The following is a 21767-nucleotide window of genomic DNA, read 5'->3' as shown; positions in this document are numbered from 1 at the left end:
CGCCGCCGTTGCTCGGTCAAGGGATTCCCCAAAGGTCATGGGTGTCCCCAGGAGGACCGGGGGCTGAGTCGTGACCGCTAACTATGTGGAGGCGGACTGCAGCCCATCAGCAACGCAATGTCGACTTCGGCAACGCAAAGCCAGCCGCCAGCCAACAGTAGGCTGTAGGCTGTAGGCTGTGGCTGCTAGCAGCCCAGAGAGATGTGGGCGAGACAGAGAGGGTAGTCAGGCAAGTGGAGGATACCCGGCATGGAGTACTTTTCCTGCCTTTTTTGCTTTCTTTATCCCGGGACTGGGTTATCACTCATTGTCTCTTTCAGTCAGTCAGTCGGGTATTTTTTCTCTCGTTGCTTTCTTTATCCCAGGACTAGGTTATCACTCATTGTCTCTCTCAGTCAGTCAGCCACTCACTCCCTCAATTACTTCTCTCTGTCGCCCGCAATTCACTCATTGCGCATCAACACGCGTGGGCGTCAGCTGCATATGCACAGTACACTACGGATACACTGGTAGGTCATAGGTAGGTTAAGGTACTGCTGAGGTAACCAGCTCCGTACAGTCCAGCTGCGCATCAACCCGTCCCATCTCCACCAAGAGAACAATTCGTTACTGCGCGCGCAAGCACTCGGGTACTGCGCCACGTCCATGTCCCTGCCCATGTCCCGTTCCCCTTCCCAGTGCCCACCACCCCCAGCCTGCCGCTGCCCTGCGCCTTCTCGCACGTACTGTTGCTGTCTGTATCCGTACCTTACAGCCCAAGTACGTAACGGCTCCTTGCAACTGCTCCGTCCTGCTCTGTTTTATAAACATCAGAGCTCATCCATCTTGTGTCAGCCTCCTGCCTCTCTCACTCATCACTCACATCCGCTTGCCTCTCTCACCTACTCACCTTTCCAACACTCCTATAAAAAAAAAGGGTCTCTCATCACCGCCCTTTTCTCCTTCGCTACATTATACTCACCTAGCACTCCATCTTCCAACGATCGTTTCTAACACAGACACATTCGTTGACTGCACACGGACGACCCACTTACCGAAATCGGCACCATCTGTCAACAACTCCCAACTTCTCGACTCTTCCGTCACACCTAGAAACACTCCAAGTACAGCAAATATGGGTGTCGGTCGGGTTATTTGCGTGGCCCTGCCATTCATTCTCACTGTCGGTTCCCTCATCTTTCTCTTGGTGGCCGCGCTCGGTGGCGTCTCCAACAAGGACCTGTACATGTTCCGCGTCAACCTCACCGACTTGGAAATCAACCCTGCGTCGGTATCAAGTATAGTATCGAGAGACGTCAACGCCGTCAGCTTCGGCAACTACCACGACCGCGCTCTGCTCACCGCCGACGGTGACAACGCCATCACCAAGGCTGCCACTGATGGGACGCAGACGAGCAACATCACGGCCGCCGACCTCGGTCTCGACAATCTCTACGACATTACTCTCTGGGGCTACTGCACCACCGATTCCAACGGCGATAAGACTTGCACCAAGGCCAAGTTCGATTGGGCTGCCGACTACCTCAACACGTCAACCCTCGAGACCATCGGTACCGCCGCGGGCCGCAAGATTGAGCTCCCCGATGAGGTGACGACTGCCCTCTCGGCCTTCAAGACGGCCACCAAATGGACCCAGGTTGCCTACATCATCGCATTCATCGCCTTGGGTCTCGAGATCGTCTTTGGCATCTTTGCCAACTGCACCCGAGTCATGTCGTGCGTCACCTTCCTCGTCGCCTCGGTCGCTTCCCTCGCCGTCTGCGCCTCGGCCGCTCTATCGACCGCCATGTCCGTCATCGTCGTCGGCGCCGTCGAGGGCAGTGCGAAGTTCTATGGTGTTTCGGCCGGCTTCAACAACAGCTTCCTCGCCCTCGTCTGGATCTCGGCCGCTCTGGCCCTCGGCGCCGGCTTCTTCTGGATGTTCACCATCTGTTGCTGCGCCCCGAACCACACCAAGAAGGCCAAGCGCAACAGCGACGGCGAGAAGCTCTTGCCCCAGACTGGCACCTACCAGCCTATTCAGGAGGAGAACGGCTACTACAAGCAGCAGCAGGCCACGCAGTACGGTGCCCCCCGCTACGCCAGCGGCGCCCGTGGTGACATGGCCTACGAGCCTTACTCCCACCGTTCCTAAGTCCTGGGCTAGGACTTGGGGGTATAGAGCATGACAGCAATGGCTGTTTGGGGCTTTTGGCAACGTTCTTTCTTTTGTTCCATTTTCTTTTCTGTTTCAGCATTGTTGGCGTTGGGTAACGCCTCAGTATCATGAGAACGAACGACACGCACAGAGGTGGACATGAATGTTTAGTCGCGTGTGGATAAGGATCATTGCAATGGACTTGGTGGATTCTTGGGGGATTGGAGATACCCATCAAGACTTTGTTGTCTATAGACTTTCAATCGTGCTTATTACAGCAATCAAACAACATTGCAGAGTTGTTGCATATATCTGGATGCTGCCGTCGTGCCAAAACGCATGCGTTTCATGTGACAGCTTCGCCATGAATTGAATCGCGACGTGCATCTCAAGTGTGTGTGGGCATGACTTTCCCTTTCACAACGTGCATCCGCGCAGCTTTTGGCACTGTCGAAGGATTACCTCAAATTTTCCCCTAACACCAACCATACCAGCAACGGAAGAGACGAGAGAGTGTGCGAGAGAGGGAGAGAAAAAAAAATGAAGGAAGAAACCCCACTAGGCGACGACTCGATCCACCACCACCACCACCGCCACCACATGCATCCAACTGACTACACACCGAATTACATCCCGCCCAGTTGCTGAGGAAGGATGCCCTTTTCTACATCAGCTCAGCTCAGCTCAGCCGCCAAGAACTAGCATCATGATCCTGGGCCTCTAGGCAACCCTTTCACACACAAGAAACACACTCGCTGTCACGGATCATTCACACTCTCTCAAGCTAGGGCAACCCCTTTGGTGAGATTTTGAAAGTCAAGTATTACCCGACCCGGGCAGGCCTCTCTGGCAGCTGCCCGCGCTTCCTCATGAACCATCATCATGCAGTTAGTAATCATAACCCCAAAAATAAGATTCGGGGCCTTTTTTTTTTTTTCCTCTTCTTCTCTATGAGAGCAAGGGGTGGACTAGCTGACTGATGAACAAAACACAGTCATCCGTAGCCCGGCCCCTGCGACGAGACCACTATCTCACCCCGGTCACTGGCCTCAGCTTTTTCAACGCCAGGGACTGTGAGACCTATCTCCTCGCCGGGGAGGACTCGGAGTTGAAGGTCTACAATCTCGAAGGTCGGTTGTGCTGCCAGCTCAAGATCTTCCGCGCCCAGCCCATCCAGGGCATTCACGTCAGTGCCGGCGGCGGGGAGGATGGCCACCAACGGCGACATGTGCTTCTCTGGGGAAACCAAGCGGTGACCGTGGTCCTCGCCAGCGCTGTTGAAGAGCTTATTCTGCGCGGTGGGCAACAAGCGGACGAGCCTTCGATTTCGGTCAGCATCGTGGAGGCCAAGGCGCCGGACTGGATTTACGACGGCGCCATCTCGCCAGAGGAGCCGGGCCGTGGAGTGCTGGTCACGGCACACAACGAGGTCCTGGAATTCCACATCGGGGACGACGACAGAACGCTCCACTTCGGTCGCATCGTCTCGCCCTCGCGGCCAATCTTGTACTCGGCCAACCTCACGTGGATATCAAAGACGACCGTGCTGGTGGTTGGGGGCACTGTCTTTGGCGAAATCATCGTCTGGAAGTGCCACTTCTCTGATGGCGCAGCGGGGCCGGAAAAGAAGCCGTGGAGCGAGCTCCTCTTCGTCTTCACCGGCCATGAAGGCTCCATCTTTGGCGTAGACATCTCCCCCGAGATCGACATCGGCAAGGGAAAGAAGGCAAGGCTGCTAGCCAGCTGTAGTGACGACAGGACGATCCGCGTATGGGATATCACGGAGAGGCCCGAGGCGCCGCGGCTGCAGTACGACGCCTTTGGCGAGGCCCGTGAGACGGGGTTCGGAGGCGCCGCCGCGGCGGACCTGACTGCGACTCGAGTCGCCTCCAGCGCGCCCCTGGCCATGGTCATGGGCCACGTCTCGCGCATCTGGCACGTCAGGTTCCCGAGGACGCTGGACGAGCTGCCCCGGGGCTTCACCGCGACGGTCTACTCTTTTGGCGAGGACTCGACGTTGCAAACTTGGTCGCTGGAGATTAATGTTGAGCAGTGGCGGCGGAGATCTCTCACTTCCGCGGCCGCGGACGAGATTCTTGTCGGGGCCAAGATCACGCACAAGGAGACGCACGCTCGCCACGACGGCAAGCACATCTGGGCCACGGCGCTCACGCAGACGGCAGACGGGGAGGTGCTGATTGCTACGGGCGGTGCTGATAGCAAGATCAACCTCCTCTCGGACCGCTCACGCACAACTGGCGTTCAAAATGACGTATCCAAGGCGGGAGAGTCGCCGACCGAGTTGCGGACTTTGGTGATGGGAGACGTGGTTCGCAAGCTGCCGGCCCGCAACCCGGACTTTGCGATCCCGTCGGAGGTGAAGGAGGCGTTCCACCGGTTCGCGTTCATCTCGAGGGATGTCCTGCTCGCTACCAGCACTACAGGCCGGCTTCTGCTCGGCCCATTCGGGGCGGAGCTGACGTGGTCCGAGGTAGGGACTGATGCAGCGACGTTACAGTCGCTGAGGGCTTGCACGAGTTTGAAGAGCCCGGCGCGGGGCGTGGCGCTTCTGGGCACCGCGAGCAGGAAGGTGTTCTTGTATAAGGACTCGACCATTCGGCAGGTTGGCACGGTACCCGGCAAGATTGCCGACATCTTTTGCCTGAGTCGCGGTTCAGGGGATATGGACGAACTCCCCTCAACACTGGAGTTCCTCGTCACGATGCTTGGCGGCGAGGAGGCCATGCAGATCCTGACGCTAGACCTAAAGACGACCGAGATAACCTCTATGGTCCCTGTCCCCGAGCTCGACAACAGGTTCGTCGTCACGGCCGCCTGCCAGATCAACGACATCCTCATCCTCGGCTCTCGCCATGGGTACATGTCTGTCTTCCGCCGCGCCGACGGGCAACTCGCGTCGCTCGCGGCACCAGACCGCCGCACCAACGATGCCATAACCTCCATCAGCCGCCTACCGACGTCGTCCTCTTCTTTCACGACGCCCCACATCATCACAACGAGCCGCGACGGGAACTATCGCATCTACGGACTCGCCGCCTTCTCCTCCTCATCCCCGCTCCACCTCCGCCACGAGACCGCGCCCACCGCCGTGCCCAACCTCGAAGACGCCTGGCTCGCCGACACAGAGCTCATACTCTGTGGCTTCCGCAGCAAGAACTTCGTCGTCTGGAACGAGACGCGTCACGAGGAGCTCGTCCGCATCGATTGCGGCGGCGCGCACCGCGCCTTCGCCTACACGCCGCATGGTAGCAGAAGCGACGGCGGCGGCCTGCGCTTCGTCTTCAACAAGGCCGCCACTCTGGGCGTCTATGTCCAACCGCGCGCCGTTTCCGCCGCCGTCCACCACCGCACTCTCAAGCGCGGTTCGCACGGCCGCGAGGTCCGCACGATTGCCTACTCTGGGCGCCGGTACATCGCCACGGGTGCCGAGGACACAGCGATCCGCATCTGGGAGCACGTCGCTGTCTCCGGGCCATCCGGGCGGCGGGAACTGCGCTGCATCAAGGTCGTCAAGGTTCATACGGCGGGGTTGCAGTCCCTCAAGTGGCTCGGCGAGGAGCTGCTGTTCAGCTGTAGCGGCAACGAGGAGTTCATGGTCTGGCGGGCTGGCGACCTCGGCGACGTGGCGGGGCTGTGTCTCATGCGCGAGGCCGTGTTCACGGACAGGAGCGCGGACGGGGATCTCAGAATCACGAGTTTCGACGTCGAGGGGTTGGCTGACGGGGCCGTCGCCATCACCATGGCGTTTTCGAACTCCTTGGTCAAGACGTATCGGTACACGCCCGCGCGGGGCTTCGAGCTCCTCTTCAAGGGGCAGTATACTGGCGCTTGTCTGACGCAGGCGCGTCACCTCCGGGTCCGGGAGGGCGTGTTTGACGTCATCACGACCGCAACGGATGGGTGTCTGGCGGTCTGGCGGTCGGAGGGGGCCGGGTACGTCCTCCGGCACACGGCGCGGATTCATCAGAGCAGCATCAAGGCTCTCGATGTACACCCTCTGTCCGTTGATCGGGTTGCGGTGCTTACTGGGGGCGACGACAACGCGCTGGGCATCACGACTCTCGAGTCATCTGCAGACGGCGGCTTTGCGCCGGCGTCCAGGGCGGGCGTCAGAAAGGCCCACGCGGCGGCTATCAACGGGCTCACGGTGCTCCGGACGACGGCGGACGGCCGGGGGGTGGTCTTCGTGACGGCGAGCAATGACCAGCGAGTCAAGATGTGGAGGCTCCGGTGGCGCGGTGGCGTGGAGGAGGTCACGTTGGTGGCGGACGAGTACAGCGGCGTCGCGGACGCGGGCGATGTCGAAGTCATTGAGGACGAGATGGTGGTTGTCGGAGGCGTCGGGTTGGAGGTTTGGGACTGGGGGGCCGTGGAGGTCTAACGAATTGGTGCTTATGATGACCATGGGATAGATAACACGAAGACACAAGATGACACTTATCGGAGCAAAAGTCAGAGGGAAGTACGAGACACGCAGCATCTATCTACATGGGCCCATCAACTTTGACCACCCCATTCGATAAGGGTCTACAGACATGCCACCCGCTCAGCCGCCCCTTGAGAATTTCTCTCAGCCTTCTTCTTCGATGCATCTGTAGAAGTGTACGCAGAGAAGAGTATAATTGATGGCAGGAGAAGCGGAATGACTTGTTCGATGTATCGTCACTCCGAGTTGCTCAATCAGGCTCTCGGACTCTCGTGAGGAGGCCGTCGATGTCTAAGAGCCACTTAACATCATCAGGGCCAAAAACATGGTCTTGTCGATGACCTTCAAACAACAGGCATACAGAGTCCTTCATACCACTCCCCCTTCCCCCCACGAGATACGAGGTTGTAGTGTCCTTCAGGGCCGGTGGACAGTTGTTCAACACCCACTGCGGCACCCAAAATCCATCCAGATCCGTCCAACAGTTACTCGACATCACCAAACCTTCTCAACCTTGCGCCATACTTCCCTTCTTGATTCGTGACAAGAACATGTCTCAAAAGTAATGACATGAAAGAGGCCATATTCTTTTCTGCGTTGGACCGTTTGAATATTATTTGTAATTGACCCATAGAACAGCCGTCTGTCTCGGTCGGCGGCGAGTGGGGGAGCAAACCTCCTCGCCGTGATGGCGTCTCGTAGCCATTGCCGGAACTATAGATGAAAGATAATCCTTGCTGGGTATTTTCCCCGATGACAGCAGTATAATAACGAATCACGCTATGCAGCCTTAATACGCACCCTCCCCTCCTTCGGCCTCCAGGTCTTCTACCGCACCCTCGTAATGTTGGGTCCCGTGCCGATCCCCGTCAGCGTCCTGACGAACCAGTGCGCCCAGCTCTCCGTCTCAAGAGTCGCCTTAAGCTCTTCCGCGCGCTTCTCCACGTCCTCAACTTGCCTCTCGAACAGCCTGACGCCATCCTCGACGTCGTCGACCTTGCTCACAAGCCCGTTGATCTCGTACTCGAGTCGGGCCACGAGCACCTCAACCTCCTTAATCGCCTCGGTGATATGCGCCCGCTCCTCTGCGATGAGCTCTGTCGAGCTTTGCTTGACGCGGTGATACGCCTCGCTGAGCTGGTAGTAGAGGTTCTGCAGATCTTCCTGTTCGCGGCCGTAGTGCTCGTCCAAAGAGTCCACGGCCTTGACCTTAGACTCGACCCACGGGTTGACCTCGCGCTTTATGGTCGCGATGGAGTCATACAGGCTGCGGGCGAATTCGGCGAGACTGACCTGTTGCTGCAAGGCGTCGGCCGTGGAAAAGTGTTTGTCGTCGTAGAGCTCCGTGATCTCCTCCCACCGCAAAACCGCTTCCTCGGCATCTCCAAAAGAGAGCCGCCTAGGCCAGCGAGCTTCGTTCAGGGGGTGCTTGTACGAAAGTCTCGAGACAGCGATGCTGTGCCGGCGCTGGAGGAAGCTCACGGCAGTGTTGCTGGTGCGCTCTGCTTCGAAGGGGCCGTGGAGGTCGGCTTCGTCGACCACAGATCCGGCCACCGACGTCTGAACCCGACCAGGCTCATCTTTCACCGGCCCGTTGGGAGGTGTCGGGTGGTCCCCCTCAGCATGCGCCGAGCCGGGGTCTGACACTTCGCGGATTGGCTTGGTTGCCACTGGGACCTTTTCGAGTTCTTGTGATGGCCCCCGCAGCTCCTGCACAATATCTGCCTCTTTTTTAAAGGCAGTCAGATACTCTTCCGGCTTGTTCTTCCACGTGAAGGCCCTACCAACCATGACCGGGGACGACAAAGCCGCCGAAGACTGCGCCAGGGCGGAGATGCCGGACGCACCGTTGTACCCGTTCTCGCCAAAGTCGTCTCTACTAGGACGGCTCGCATGACCTCTCAAGCCGGTACCGACGACGTCCTTGATGCGACCCAGCCCAGACTTGGCGTCACTCACTCTGCCAGCGACGGATTTAAAGACCGTTTTCCTAAGCGCGTCTTTCTCTGCCGGGTTATCAACCACACTAACAGTTGAGGCAGGTGCCGGAGTCGAATAGACACCAGGCGAGTCTTCCTTCTGCCGTTGGAGCTCCTCTTCTAAAGGCAAGGATTGTGTCCGTTTTCCTGGCGGCGAAGCCACCTCGTCCTTTCCGAACAGTGGCTGCGCTACGTCTGTTGGCTTCTCCTGAAGCTCGGGCACTGTTCTCCTGGGTTTCCCATACCAGAGCCACTTTGCGCGCTCGCCGTACGCCAGGGCAATGAATTTATCAATGTCGACGGTCTCGATGTCGGCTATGCCGGCCTTGTCTTTCCCGCCGACCATGCCGATGACGAGCTCGCCCCTTTTACCGCCGATTTCGGCGACGGTGGACTTGACAGCCTTTTGCACGCCCCATCCTTCGCCAGCGGCTGCTTTTGCCGTGACGGCATGCAGCTTGAGAATAGTCTGGCGATCCAGTCGCCTCGTCCGCTCGAGCTTGTATGCTTTCTGGAAGTAGCCGATGCCCCTTTTCGTGCTTTCAATGTCAAAAACATCCTTGGAGACGGGTGCGCCGTAGTAATGCAGCCGGTTCCTCGCACCCATCAACAAGCCTAGCAGCGCCGCCACGGTCGTCGGCCCCAGTATACCGTCTGTCGGCTCGACATTGTAGGATTCGGCGCCAATCTCTGTCCACCAGTTCCCGATTGACTCTTCCGTCTTGTCGCATAACAGGCCGTCAATGTATTCCATGTCCAGCTTCCCGAACATGAACAGGGATACTTGACACAGTTTGACTAATTCTACCACCGACTGTGCAAAGGGGACCTTCTCGCTTGTCCTGTACAGCTGGTAAAATTTGGCCTGAGTCGCGGGAGTGGGGTCAGAAAGATTCATGCCAGATCGCCCAGAGCATCCCAGGCGCTTGAGGTTCTCGTTGACGATGAAGGCCTGGCGATGAGTGCGGATGTCGCCCTCGGGGACCGGTATGACTGTCAGAGCCGACGGGAAGCTGCTGAGGTTCGTGACCATGACGTCGCCCAAGGGTGTCTCCTTGGGGCGTGCATGGTACTGATGGATGGCCTTGAAGTAGAATCGCAGGCGGTTCGACCATACGCTCTCGTCTGCTGGGACGGCCAGCACCCCGACGACGACCGAATGCTTCGGGTCACCCGTATATGTAACGATGACCAACGTTGGCGATTTTCGTGAACAAGCCCATTGTTCGACTAGGTAGAGCTCGTAGCCCTGCAGGACTCCCCTTCGCTCGAGGACGGTGACGGACGGATCGCTTTCTAAATATCTGTTCGCGGGAGAAGCGGTCAGCGCAAGGCACCACGTAGATGACATACTGAGGGGAATCACCTGAAAGCCACTGGGTCAGCAAAAACCCATCTCCTCTTGGTGGTCGGTAAAGAAGAAACCGTCGAGGACTCGGCGGAAACCTCCTTTTGTGCCTCAAGCGGCAAAGGGGTGTCTAGGGGAGACGGCCGGTTGCTGCCGCGCTGGGACGCGACTCTCGCCAGAGTCAGCTCCTCCTCGCGGTGCATACGTGCGTCGTTGACCGGAAAAGGGAAGCGGAATGCCATCTCCATCTACAAAACCACGGGGTGGGCGGTGAGGTGACACTTTGGAGAGCGCCTACAACAACGCAAGGACTATCTGTAGGGAGGCGAAGGCATAATCGTTCGTGATCGCTCGCTCGTAGGGGAGGCGGGGAGAGTAATTGCCGTTCCTTGAAGACGGTCACGATTAAGGAGTGCTGATGCGGAAAATCATGGAAAGAGTTGGCCTTGTCCTGTCCTGCATGTGACTTGCGCGGGTATCGCTGAAGTTGAGTTGATGCTGTCTCAATTGTTCTCCCGTTTCGGTCTCTCCGTCCTCCTCTTGTCCGTCTCTTCGGCAGCTGTTCGGCATGTGACGCAATGTACTATTTTACGTCGTGGCGGAGTTGATTGGGCCGCGAGCTGTACACCTTACTGAAAAGGTAGCACAAACAGCTGCAAAACAGCGCTAACGATTCCCCGTTTCCGCGATGGCCCCGATCTGCCCCAAGCTAGCACTCCTACCCCCCTGTTCTTCCAGGGCCCTCCCCATCACTAAACGTCCACTCGGGCCGCTGTTTCGCCGGCAATTCGACTCGTTTCCCGGCGGTCACAGTGGTCACAGCACTACCTAATCAGTGATCTCCCAACCGAGAAAGCGCCTTCTGCTATCGCGCTATCGGCGACACCCGCCCTCATCCACCCACCACCACCTTCACTCAGCCATCGAGGGACAACTGGATCATTGAAACTGCGCCATCACTCACTTTCCACTGCTCGACGGTGGATTTGGATTTCACCTTTCTCAGTATCGAGCGATTCGAGCTTTACTGGAGGGCTCGTAGCGATGATCCGCCCGTCATAATACCCCAACATTTAAGCTACACGCAACAGCAGCAGCACACAGTAGTAGTATACCTATCACGACACATACTGTATCGAACGATACCCCAAAACCCCCGCCACCACCATGGCCGAACATAACCCCATGATGACGCTTCAGGCGGAGCTCGCTCGTTTCCGTAAAGCGACACTCAACTCGGCCGTCAGGGACGCGGACAAGCTTCTCGACCTGCTCGTTCAGGCGAGAGAGCAGATCGCCGATGGTATGTCATTCGCCCCCGCTATGGTGATGCTGGCCATGTGCTCACCAGTGTCTCGAAACCACAGCATCCGATCCGCACCGCGCGAGCTTGACCATGACCAAGCTCCAGAATCCCGTCAACGCAGGCTTCGAGGCAATTAACAATGACTTGAAGGACGTCTCAAAAGCACAAAAGACCTTTGGCAAGGCCCTCGACAAGGTAGGCACCCACTGAGCCTCAAGGCGACGGGTCAACCCTCCCCCAACTAACACGATTACTCTCCTCCTAGTCTTTTCCTCAGCGGCCCCTTTCGACAGATTACGATGCGATGGCCTCCTATCCCTCGCTGATCAACCGTGCCGTCGCCATGCACATGCTGCGCGAGGGCCAGTTCAGCGTGGCCTCAACCTTTCTCCGCGAAGCCCACGAGCGGCCTCCCCCTTCTTCCCCGAATCACGCGGCACTCGACGCCGATATACACTCGCTTCAGTCTCAGGAGCTCCAGGACAAGTTTGCAAACATGTACGAGATCTTGCACGAGCTCAAGAATAGGAACCTTGTACCGGCGATCGAGTGGGCGCGACTCAACGGCGACGAACTCGAAGCCCGCGGCTCCAACCTCGAGTTTGAGCTCAGCAAGCTGCAGTTCGTTTGGCTTTTCAAGGGACCCGAGGTTAACAACCTTCCCGACAATGCCCGCAACGGCCGCACAGGAGCTCTCGCCTACGCCCAGACCAGCTTCGGCCGCTTCCAGGCTCGCCACCTTAAGGAAATTCAGCAGCTATCGTGTGCCATGGTGTACGCGTCCAACATCGCCCAGTCACCCTACGCCAACGTCTTCGACACCTCGGCCGCCTTCGACGACGTCGCTCTCTCCTTCACGCGCGAGTTCTGCTCCCTGCTCGGCCTGTCCGCCGAGTCGCCCCTCTACGTCGCCGCCACGGCCGGCGCCATCGCCCTGCCGCAACTCATCAAGTATACCACCTACATGAAGGCCAAGCGCACTGAGTGGACGACGGAAAACGAGCTCGCCTTTGAGACGCCCCTTCCCCGCAGCATGATCTACCACCCCATCTTTGTCTGCCCCGTAAGCAAGGAGCAGACAACGGAGCAGAACCCGCCCATGATGCTGCCTTGCGGTCACGTCATCTGCAAGGAATCACTGCAGCGCCTGACCAAGGGGTCTCGCTTCAAGTGCCCGTACTGCCCGAATGAGGGCCATATCAAAGATGCTCGGGAGATCAAGTTGTAGGACCAGTTCAGGTTCTTCGAGCCGGGGCAGGACGAAGATCTTGACGATAAAGACGCATCGTGGAGCAACTTATCTCATGTCATACGACAGGCTGTGTGTGGGGAGTACGCCTATGGGGCATAAGCATCCTTCCCTGAGTATGTGTGCGTTTGCGTATGGAGTCAGTACAGAGGCGTTTTCATGGGAAATGGATTTCATGGGCTTGGAGTTCTCTTTATGGTTGTGGCGGCAAGGCAGGTACTTCCTCTATTTCCCTCTTGGGCGAGGCATCGGTTTAGTTCAAAGGGTTGGCAGCGAATCTGGTTGTGGTTTAGTATAGCGATTGGAACAAAAAATACATAATTTCACTCTGCTGGTATGCTCGGGAATGTGACGTTAATGCGGCGGCGTTGTTGGCGCGGGATGTGGAGCTTTGGAGGCAAACACGGCTCCGGACGGACCGGAGATGCAAGCAATTTTCTGAAGAAGATGGTTTACGTTTCATTCCATTTCAAGGCAACATACATTTACAAGGGAACGATTTAGACATTGGTAGATATGGCGAAGGAGGTGCGTCTTTAGTTTTATCAATGGTATTCAAGTACCTGATGCCGACGACGCTCAGTTACACCAAGGAAACGTCTAAAGCAAATCGCTGACCTCGACAACATGCAATGCGTACAAAGGCTTCTCGGCCTCTTTTCGCTGTTCCCGAAGTCATCATGTCATCTTGGGCAGGGACGTAGTCGCCAGTGCGAATTCTACGTAGAAACATGTCCATAACTCCGCCTTCAGGCCAGTCTTCATCCCACTCCGTAGGTGGAGAGCAGGCATCGTCAACGCCGCACACGCAATGTGTTCCACGCAAGAAAAGAATAGAAAGAGAAAAGAATAAGAAGGAAACGACGATGTTGGGGAATCTCAAGCAGTCCAACACGCGCCTGGCCCCGCGTGCCCATTGTCCCGTCCGTCCACGATTTCTTGGTGGTTTTTGATTTTTGGTTGTTTTTGGATAAAAAAGGTGGCGTTGTTCGTAAGTCGTTTCTTTGTACAGTCGAGCGGTATCTCTTTTGATCATGCGTTTGCCTCGTCGGGTCAAGCCAGCTCCACCCTTCCCTTAATCGATCGTCATTCTGCTCGCAATCTGTGGTTTGACATCTTGCAGATTGATGGAATTGAGGTCCGGGTTCTTTTCAACGTCCCGAGACGGCTTTCGAAGGTGGTTCTTCAGGCCGGCACCAAAGTTACGCATGCAGATGATGCAGTTGGCGATGGTGCAAATAATGAGGATAATGGTGATGACAGCAAAGGCAGTGAGCGATCTACGCACCGCCCTGTACTGTTGTTCCGTGTGTGGCTGGTAAATCCGGACGAGCTTGTAGAGGAAGTAGGTAAGGCCGCCGAGGTAACAGACAATAACGATGGACATGCCGATCTTATTTTCGATCCTGGTGAACCAGGCAGCCAAAAGCAAAATGGCAATAGTAATGGGGACGGCGGCGATGGTCAGACCGAATTCGGTATCGGTTTTGAGCGTAACAATAACCAAAAACTGAACAGTGAAGCCGAGGAAAAAGAAGAAGTCGAACTTCAGAAGTGCGATATAAATCTGGCTCAAGTCAGCACTGGCGTCAGAAAGCGACACATGGACGCGAGATCGCATACCTGGTAGTGCAGGAAACGCTTCTTCATCCTGTAGTCGGCTCCTATGGTCTTAAGAATGTCCCAAGCAAAGACTTGGTAGAGCTTCCAGGCAGTGAAGGCCATGGCAATGGTACAAAAGCCGAGGATGCAGGGGATGGCGACCAAATACGGTTTTACGTCGGCCCACATGTTGTCTTGCGGGTTCTTGAGAGAGCCGTTGTCCTTCAGTTGACCCAGCGCCTCTTCGATTTGGTCGACCTGGATGGCAGTGTAGACCATCAGTGCGAGGTTGGCAATGCACACGCCAATAACTTGAATGGTGTTCTTCGCTCGCAACGCGTCCCAGACAACAACCAGTTCGTACAGGAAGCCGAAGATGAAAAGCGTCAGGAATGTCGGGATTATCCGCCTTGGCGAGTCTGTATTGGCGTCTGTCGCTTCTTGGGTATCCTGATCGGTCAAACTTGTCTGGAATTTCCAGAAGACGTAGCTACGAGGCAGTCAGTATGCAGCAAGCGACACGAGAAGTCGACTGGTGCCGGGATGACGACGTACCACTCGAAGGCCAGGCAGATTATGGCCTGGACGAGAGCGATGAGGAAGAAGATCCTTGGCCACTTGACACCCATGAAGCCGAAGCCGAAGGGGCCACTCGCACCGCTACTGGGACGTGAGCCGTTCATCGTGGATGGAGCGAGACCCTCGCGAAAAGCGTAGCCTTGGTTACTGGATGCCTGGGGCGGGTTGTATTGCTGTTGGTATTGCTGTTGATATTGCTGAGCGTACTGTCGTGCAGCAAGTTCTTGGTCGAAGCCTGCAAAGTTTGGGTCGCCGCCGAGCAAAGAGCGGCGGGAGTCTAGCCTTGTAGCCAGGTCGACGGTGTTGGCGACTCCCCGGGAGGAGTCGAGATGAGATGATGCTTAATAGTGGTGGGAAGGCGTCGTGGAGGGAAGGGGGGCTGGGGGGGTGTGGTGTGTCGGATCGGGCACAATTTGAGAGTAGGACGGCGCAGGCGCGCAGGCGTCGGTCAGCTGTCGGAAAAGTACGGTCGGCTGGAACGAGACTCCTTCTTTTGGGGGTCTGGTTGTGGTCAAGGGATAAAGAACGAGTGGAGATTGCGAGCGAGGGACCCCGACGGCGGGCAATTCGAAAACAAACCAGGCGCAAAGGTCAAAGAGAGGATTAAAGAGAAGGAGTTGAAAAGGGGAGGGAAGTGACGAGATAGAGTTCAGATTTCCCTTAACGACGGTAGAGGTTTTTTTTGAGTTCAGGTTGACAGCAAGGGGTAAGCTGTTCAAGAAAGAGAGAGAGATTGAGAGCGAAAGAGAGAGAGAGAGAGAGCGAGAATGATGTTGGTGTGAAGCTGAAACGGGGTGAGGAGTTTGATCGGTTCAGAGGCAGACAGGGCTCTTTTTCGCTGTCTCCGGATTTTGACAGGCGTAAGAGAAGGCAAGGCTGGGCGTGGTCGTGGAGGAGGAGGAGGAGGAGGAGGAGGGGAGGGGGCGAAGGTTGCTGGTAGCGTTAGGGAGGTACCTAAGTAGGAGCAGCACTGCAGTTCAAGCCAGTAGCAGGAGCCTAAGACGGGACACCACGGGTCTCTTGCAGTCTTGGCCTTTTTGGGGAGGGGGCAGTGAGCCGGGGGGTGTGCTAGTGTGGGGGGGGGGGTATGGAGTCCAGGAGACGCTAGGCGGGTGGGGCAACCGTGGACGAAAGACCAGAAGGGGGGAAGGCCGCCAAGCCAGGACGATGGACGACGGGAGGTACCTGTGTAGAACAAGGACAACCTTGGGATAGAGTTCGAGTTGCAACTTCGAAGGTTCGATGAACGCAGGATGTAGCAGGTAGTAATCGGTGGAGAGGCGTAAACACAAGAGGAAAGAAGTTGACGTGAGGATGGGGCGAAGTCAGGGCGACGATTTCGAAGGGCCGGCTGTTCTTGTTCTCTTAAGATGACTACTGCGCGTGCAGTGTACAGCAAATGCTAAGTGAGATAAGCCGGGCCAGAGATATTCTCCTTTCTGGCGTTGCAGGGCCGGCTTAGGCGAGGGTCCGAAGGAAGAATGGTATACGGCAGCTTCGATTCGTCGGGACAGGCAACCAGTAAAGTGTTGGATGGGTGAGAGCCAAGAGAGTGTACGTGAGTTATTGTCTTTGGTAAGGCTGGTGGGTCTCTCCGTGGCCTGCTCTTCTGTTGTTTTCCTTTCTTTTCTCTCTTTCCCTTTTTCCCTTTCTCCTTGTCTTGGTGTCGCGAGTCGATGGAAGTTTTCGAGCGTCGAGTTGCAGCGTTTGGCGTATAGCGTTTCGATTTGGGAGAAACGAAAGAAGCGGAGCGCACGAGAATGCGCGTCGTTCATAAGTAGATCAGCCGGCAACAAGAGGCCTCAGAAGCAACGAGGGTTCATCTTGGGACACAAGAGAGGGGATATCAATCACCAGGTTGCATCTGACTCCCCATCATTTTCCAAACGTCGGTCCATGATCCATCCATCCAACAGGGTAAAAAGTGCACTAGTGCCGGCACAGCACAGCCAGAAAAAGACAGTGCACCACGCGCGCCCTCCTCAGTCCCCAGACTTGGATCGAGGCTGGTTCTTCCAGGGACAGTAGGGCTGTGCAAAGAACCCGCGCTCGGGGGCAGCGTGCTACGCCAGGAATAGGACTTGACATGTGGTGTGGTGGGTTTAATGCCTGGCGTCCGGCCGTCCACTTTTGTTAGTGCGTAATCCGGATACCAATACATTGGATAGACGCGAATGCTGCCTCTGCAGTCCTGTGCCTAGTCGGGAGGAGAGGAACGAATGTCCCCGCTAACATGCAATTGTCAAGTGGATCTTGCGCTCTCGAAATGGCAGCCGCCCGCCCCCTTCCCTCTGTCCTGGTTGCTACAAAGCCCTGCAAGTCAATCATCAACAACCCGGTCTCAAGAACACGCAATTTGATGTTGACGAGCCAGATTATCTTAAGATGCACTCGGTAGTAATTTGCCAACAGCGGTGTGTGTTGGTCGGGAAGGCTACCTACAGCGCCTCCTAGAGCATGGGATCAACAACGTGCACCAGTGAGACGAGGCTTCTTCACAGCCACAGTCTCGCCAGTCCTACGCTCTACGCTACCCACCGTCTTCCTTGTTCTCACGATTCTCTGCATGCGACCTGCATTCTACCTTGCCGTACCTTAATTCTGCCCACAAGACTGCCCAGCCCATTGTCCCAAGTGATTCCCGTCCTGACCATGCGCCCGGCCAGTCTACGGTACACCTGGCGTACTCAGCTGGTAGGCTCGTCAACGAACCGGCGCAGGCGCTAGGCGCGCTTCCCGGCATTTTCTGCCGTTTCACTCCTCAAAGGGCTGAGGAGGCAAGGCATTGTCATCTCTCGAATGTATGTGCAGACTGCAACAACAACGACAACAACAACCAAAACCAATCCTGCACATGCTGTTCTTGTAGTTGGCTGAACCAGGCTCAGTTGTTTCTTACCCTTCTCCTTCGTCCTTTCATTTGTTGTCCCGTATCATGCACCAACCAGCGAGGCCAGCGGCATCTTCCACCCGTGGTTTGGTTCCGCTACAGGGGACCGACGGGAAAGAAAGGAATAGTTTCTCGATTAAGCGAAGGCAGAATACGCGTCTTCCTCTCTTTTGTTTCCCCCTTTCTCTCGCTACGCATACGCATGCGCGCTTCTACACTAATGTTTGTGTTTCTGGTTGGGGACTGAGACGAGGGCTCCCCACACTGGTCTGCTGGCTTCTTCCCAGTATCACCAATTCAGCCAATGGATGCTACATCAGTTTCTTCCGTCATTTCCACGACCTGTCGGCCAGGCCATACCCACTCCGTCCCTCCCTGCGTCCCTCTTCCTACAAGTCTCGTCAATACCGCGCCCATCCGCACACCTCGCCGCTGGTCCACGGGCTCCGATCTCAGGCCACCCAACCATGACCCATCCATCCATCCATCCCCCCCCCCCCGGGAACCCGTCCCTGGGCACCGCTCCAAGATATGTGCCACATGAGAGGGATCGACCCTGTGCGGTGACGACAGACTCAGCGAAGGGCGCTAAGCCACACCAGGAACTCCATCGGCACTACGGGTTGAGGCTCAATCAACGCATATTCATCAGGAACTCACTCTCCCACACCAATCCCCGTGTGGTGCCTCTCGCCTCGGCAATGTCGTCTGTATACGATGTACTATTGCAGTTGACGCTTCTCCTTCGCTGCCTCAAATTGGATAACAAGCTCATATAAGCTAGGCCGTGCAAAACATTACCACCCGTGCCAGTTCAAGAGCTGTCTCTCTCATCTTCATCCGAATTATTGAAACATCATCCTGTCCCTCCCCCCCCCGAGTCTGCCTAACTTTCGATATTGAAAGCGAAAGGAAAAGAGGGATCCCCTGTCGCCGATCTGAGCGAGTCAAAGAACAGAGCCTAAGCTCTCGGTCGCGAGTTACTTAACAGAGTTGCGATTGACATCGTTTTCCGTGCCAGCGGGGGGTGGTACCCATACTGGGTCACTCGGTAATGCTTCCCCGGCGTTTTGTCATCGCCGCGGTCCGTCGTGCGATTTCTTTTTTCAACAGGAGAATAAAATTGCCTGTGCTATTTATTCTCTTCCCACCCTTTTACAAGTAGCCAACAAGATTCCTAGTCTGGATCTGGCCGACTTTGTGGGAATGCCTTGTTTTTGGGAGCGAGACCCAGATGTCGGTTGATAATCTCGCCTCTAGCCATACTGGGACTACTCCGACGAGCCGGGAGACGGGGATTTCCTCTCATTTGGTGCCGGTTTTATGTTTTCGATATCCTAGCAAGAGCCCCATTCTTCGCACTTCGCATACATTAAAAACTGCTATCCTTCATCTTGTTCTGCCGGACTCCCCTGGTTTCCGAGACAACATGGAAAAGCGGTCGACGAGATCAACGGTCATCTATTCGCTGCAACTCCCATAAGCCCGCTCGCCCAAGTCTGACAATGGGAATAGGAACAGAGTCAAGTGCAGCCTCAGGACCTGGCTCCTGCGGCAATTGGTGGCTTGCATCTTGGCGCCCGAGGAAGGCTCTTTTGTCTATGTGACCCCGAGTCAAGCTAAGCCTATGAGCTCTTTTCTTCTTCTAATTCTTCGGTCAATTTATCTAGCTTTCCCGCGTGGCCATTATTGTGCCGACCCGGTGTTGCTGTATCTACGTATCACGCGCTGCTTTATTGAAGTCTATCGACTGGGGCTCGGCTGACCAGAGTCCTGGGTTTAGTCGGTGAACAGCTACAAGTTGGCGGCAAACCGCGGCGGTCACCTCCTGGCTCATAACTCAACCAATAATCATTTTCTGCTTCCGGCGTAGAGCAGAGTGTTAGTATCTCTTCTCGGCAATTAACGCGAGGGGTCATACTGCCGCCGCCATCCAGACAGGCGAGACATCCCACGTCACGTTAGTGGTCTGGACTCGCGTGAACAATCCGGGATCTGGTAGACATTTCTCTCATTCCTCCTTGCCGTCATGGGTCCGATATCAACTAGACATGACGAGGACGCGTTCGTTGGTCTTAGACCGCCACAGTCGTGTCCAGATATGCTGTCTTGATTGTCAAGCCTCGACAACGGCACCGACGGAAAGCCCTCTCTCGGTTGGCGAGGGTAAAGCAACAGGGAGGGTGAAAAAAGAGTTGAAGAACAAAATACGCGAGGCGCACTGAAGAAAGGCCAAGGCCGCCTCGCTAGCCGGTTCCCGATTTTTCGGATCCGGGTTCCCGGCGAGGGTGACGATGCCACGCGTTACTGGTTGGGCCTTGACTAAGAGAATTCGTGTTGTGGCAAGCGGGTGCTTGTCAAGAAGACCAGCCGTAAGATGATATCGGATTGGTGACTCCCGCCGGCCGAGGTCACGGGGTCTGGCTTTATGATACATGCCAGGCATTTAAATGTCCCAGCGTTGTTAGCTTGAACAATCAAGGTATGACTGAGCATGTGTTGCTTCCTAGATGTTGAGCAGACCAGCGTTACGTCGTCAGATTGCCCAACCCGATTCTTCTAGACTCGGTAGATCGATTCAGATCAAACCATTTTGAGTGTAGGCTCGATTGAATTTTCTAAGCTCAATAGGTGCTTTGAGATCAGTTGCATCGATTTCGCCTCCTACCCAGAGTTTTACAAAGACGAGTCTGTGACTCAATCTTGGTTACTTAATCCCAGCTGCCTAAATCAAAGAAGCTACTACAAGCGCGATTGGATGACCTACGTCCCTTCAGCGCTCCTGACCTGGAATCGACATAGGACGAGGTGTGTGGGGTCCTGATAGCTTTAAGTCGGGCGCACTGAGAGCATCCAGAACCACCCACTTCGCTGAGACGAGAGAAAACACTATCCGCCTTGTTGAGCAATGAAGTCAGTCTTGTTGTTACACCACACGCACAACCGCGTCCAGACGCCAACCCAGACCAGGAGCAGGTTCCCACAGGCGCAGAAAAGCGAAATGTGTGAGGGTAGTTCTCTTGATTCCAAGGACCTCTGTGGCCCCTCATATTATACACGAAGCTCCCGGTTGCGGGTTATGCTTCAAAATACGTCCGGATCCCCTAGGTATCCCATGCCCCTGTGCAGTGACTATGGGACCGTTGATGATACGGGAACCTGCTCCCGTCAATAATCCCATACGTGATATACATAATTCCCGCTACGTTCGGAGTGCTACAGAGAGCAGACCGGCCGTCCAACGGTGACGCGATGTCGTGTCTCCCTTCCTAGGCTCTGTGATGCTTTCTCCTTCATTCCTGTGTACACCGTCGCTGCTTTGCTATTTAGAACATGCCTCCTCCCATGCCGCCACCGCCGCCACCTCTCTTCTGGCTCTCGTTCTGCATCACATCGGACGCCTTCATTTGCGTCTCGAAGAACTTGGCGGCGCAGCGGTCAAGGCACACGGACTCGCCCTTGTTGAGGTCGGCCTCGCGGTAGTCGGGGAGGCACTTGGATTGGCAGATCTTGGTTAGGCTGAGGGCAAGCAGATTGCTCATTAGCAAGATGGCTCTTCTCGCACAAGCCCGCAGTCTCCTGGGGCCCTTTGATGCCTCGATATCGTGGTGACGTACCGGTTGTGCATGTCGGCCAGCAGACGCATCTCCTGCTCAGCCATGGCGATCTTCTCCTCCGAGGAGAGCTTAGGACGGCCCATTCCAAAGAAAGACATGTTGGCGATTCGTGAGGGTGGGCGAGTAGAAGGTTCAGATAATGTATCTGGCGTGAGGTTTTGATGGATGCGCCGAAAGAGCGTTGGTTTAGTTATGGATAGCTATGCATTCTGGGTCGGTGATTGACGTCGCTGGGTCGAGATTTTACAGAAGCTCCTTTGCCTTATCTTATCGACCCAAAACCTTCCTCCCATGCGCGGCGGACTTGAGCTTGCGGGTGAGTCCCACTTTACAGTTCCAAAAGTATCCAATCAGCGGCTGTTTGAGATGAACGCCCATGTTCGGGCCGGTTTATCCCGCTTCCCGCGTCAAGCGTTATCGATAACATCAACGACCACGATAAAACCGCAGTGGCGCAAAATTTCCGTTCCCAATACTTCTTCATACTTGGTCACCTCAAGAAGAGCCCAAATCTTCTTGAGCGACTATGGTGGTAAGTCTCCTACAATGCCCTGATTTTTCTTCCCTCCCTGTTCCTCATATGATGATTGCAAGCAATTCAGAACCGCTGCGA

General features: G+C 55.9%; 6 protein-coding genes across 6 annotated transcripts; 3 read left to right on the top strand and 3 right to left on the bottom strand.

The window, feature by feature from the left end:
• Positions 1 to 1114: 1114 nt before the first annotated feature.
• On the top strand, positions 1115 to 2134 carry CH63R_05691 (SUR7 protein; the record flags this gene model as incomplete). Its single annotated transcript, XM_018300666.1, has 1 exon — positions 1115 to 2134. The coding sequence occupies one exon, from the start codon at positions 1115 to 1117 to the stop codon at positions 2132 to 2134; it is 1020 nt and encodes a 339-aa protein (XP_018158516.1).
• A 982-nt stretch (positions 2135 to 3116) lies between these two features.
• On the top strand, positions 3117 to 6539 carry CH63R_05690 (WD domain-containing protein; the record flags this gene model as incomplete). The annotated part of the gene is made up of 1 exon (XM_018300665.1): positions 3117 to 6539. The coding sequence occupies one exon, from the start codon at positions 3117 to 3119 to the stop codon at positions 6537 to 6539; it is 3423 nt and encodes a 1140-aa protein (XP_018158515.1).
• Positions 6540 to 7412: 873 nt separating this feature from the next.
• On the bottom strand, positions 7413 to 10159 carry CH63R_05689 (Sin3 complex subunit; the record flags this gene model as incomplete). Its single annotated transcript, XM_018300664.1, has 2 exons — positions 7413 to 9867; positions 9930 to 10159. 2 exons carry the CDS (start codon positions 10157 to 10159, stop codon positions 7413 to 7415), a joined length of 2685 nt encoding a protein of 894 aa, XP_018158514.1.
• Positions 10160 to 11078: 919 nt separating this feature from the next.
• On the top strand, positions 11079 to 12445 carry CH63R_05688 (Regulator of gluconeogenesis; the record flags this gene model as incomplete). The annotated part of the gene is made up of 3 exons (XM_018300663.1): positions 11079 to 11214; positions 11279 to 11412; positions 11483 to 12445. The coding sequence occupies 3 exons, from the start codon at positions 11079 to 11081 to the stop codon at positions 12443 to 12445; spliced, it is 1233 nt and encodes a 410-aa protein (XP_018158513.1).
• A 1096-nt stretch (positions 12446 to 13541) lies between these two features.
• CH63R_05687 (uncharacterized protein) lies at positions 13542 to 14751 on the bottom strand (the record flags this gene model as incomplete). The annotated part of the gene is made up of 3 exons (XM_018300662.1): positions 13542 to 14033; positions 14090 to 14558; positions 14624 to 14751. The coding sequence occupies 3 exons, from the start codon at positions 14749 to 14751 to the stop codon at positions 13542 to 13544; spliced, it is 1089 nt and encodes a 362-aa protein (XP_018158512.1).
• A 6112-nt stretch (positions 14752 to 20863) lies between these two features.
• CH63R_05686 (Tim10/DDP family zinc finger) lies at positions 20864 to 21252 on the bottom strand (the record flags this gene model as incomplete). The annotated part of the gene is made up of 2 exons (XM_018300661.1): positions 20864 to 21056; positions 21155 to 21252. The coding sequence occupies 2 exons, from the start codon at positions 21250 to 21252 to the stop codon at positions 20864 to 20866; spliced, it is 291 nt and encodes a 96-aa protein (XP_018158511.1).
• Between the last annotated feature and the right edge of the window lie 515 nt (positions 21253 to 21767).

This window comes from Colletotrichum higginsianum, chromosome 4 (assembly GCF_001672515.1).
Source record: "Colletotrichum higginsianum IMI 349063 chromosome 4, whole genome shotgun sequence".
NCBI lineage: Eukaryota > Fungi > Ascomycota > Sordariomycetes > Glomerellales > Glomerellaceae > Colletotrichum > Colletotrichum higginsianum.
The sequence above is the reverse complement of the archived record's forward strand: the minus strand, read 5'-3'. Positions and strand labels throughout refer to the sequence as shown.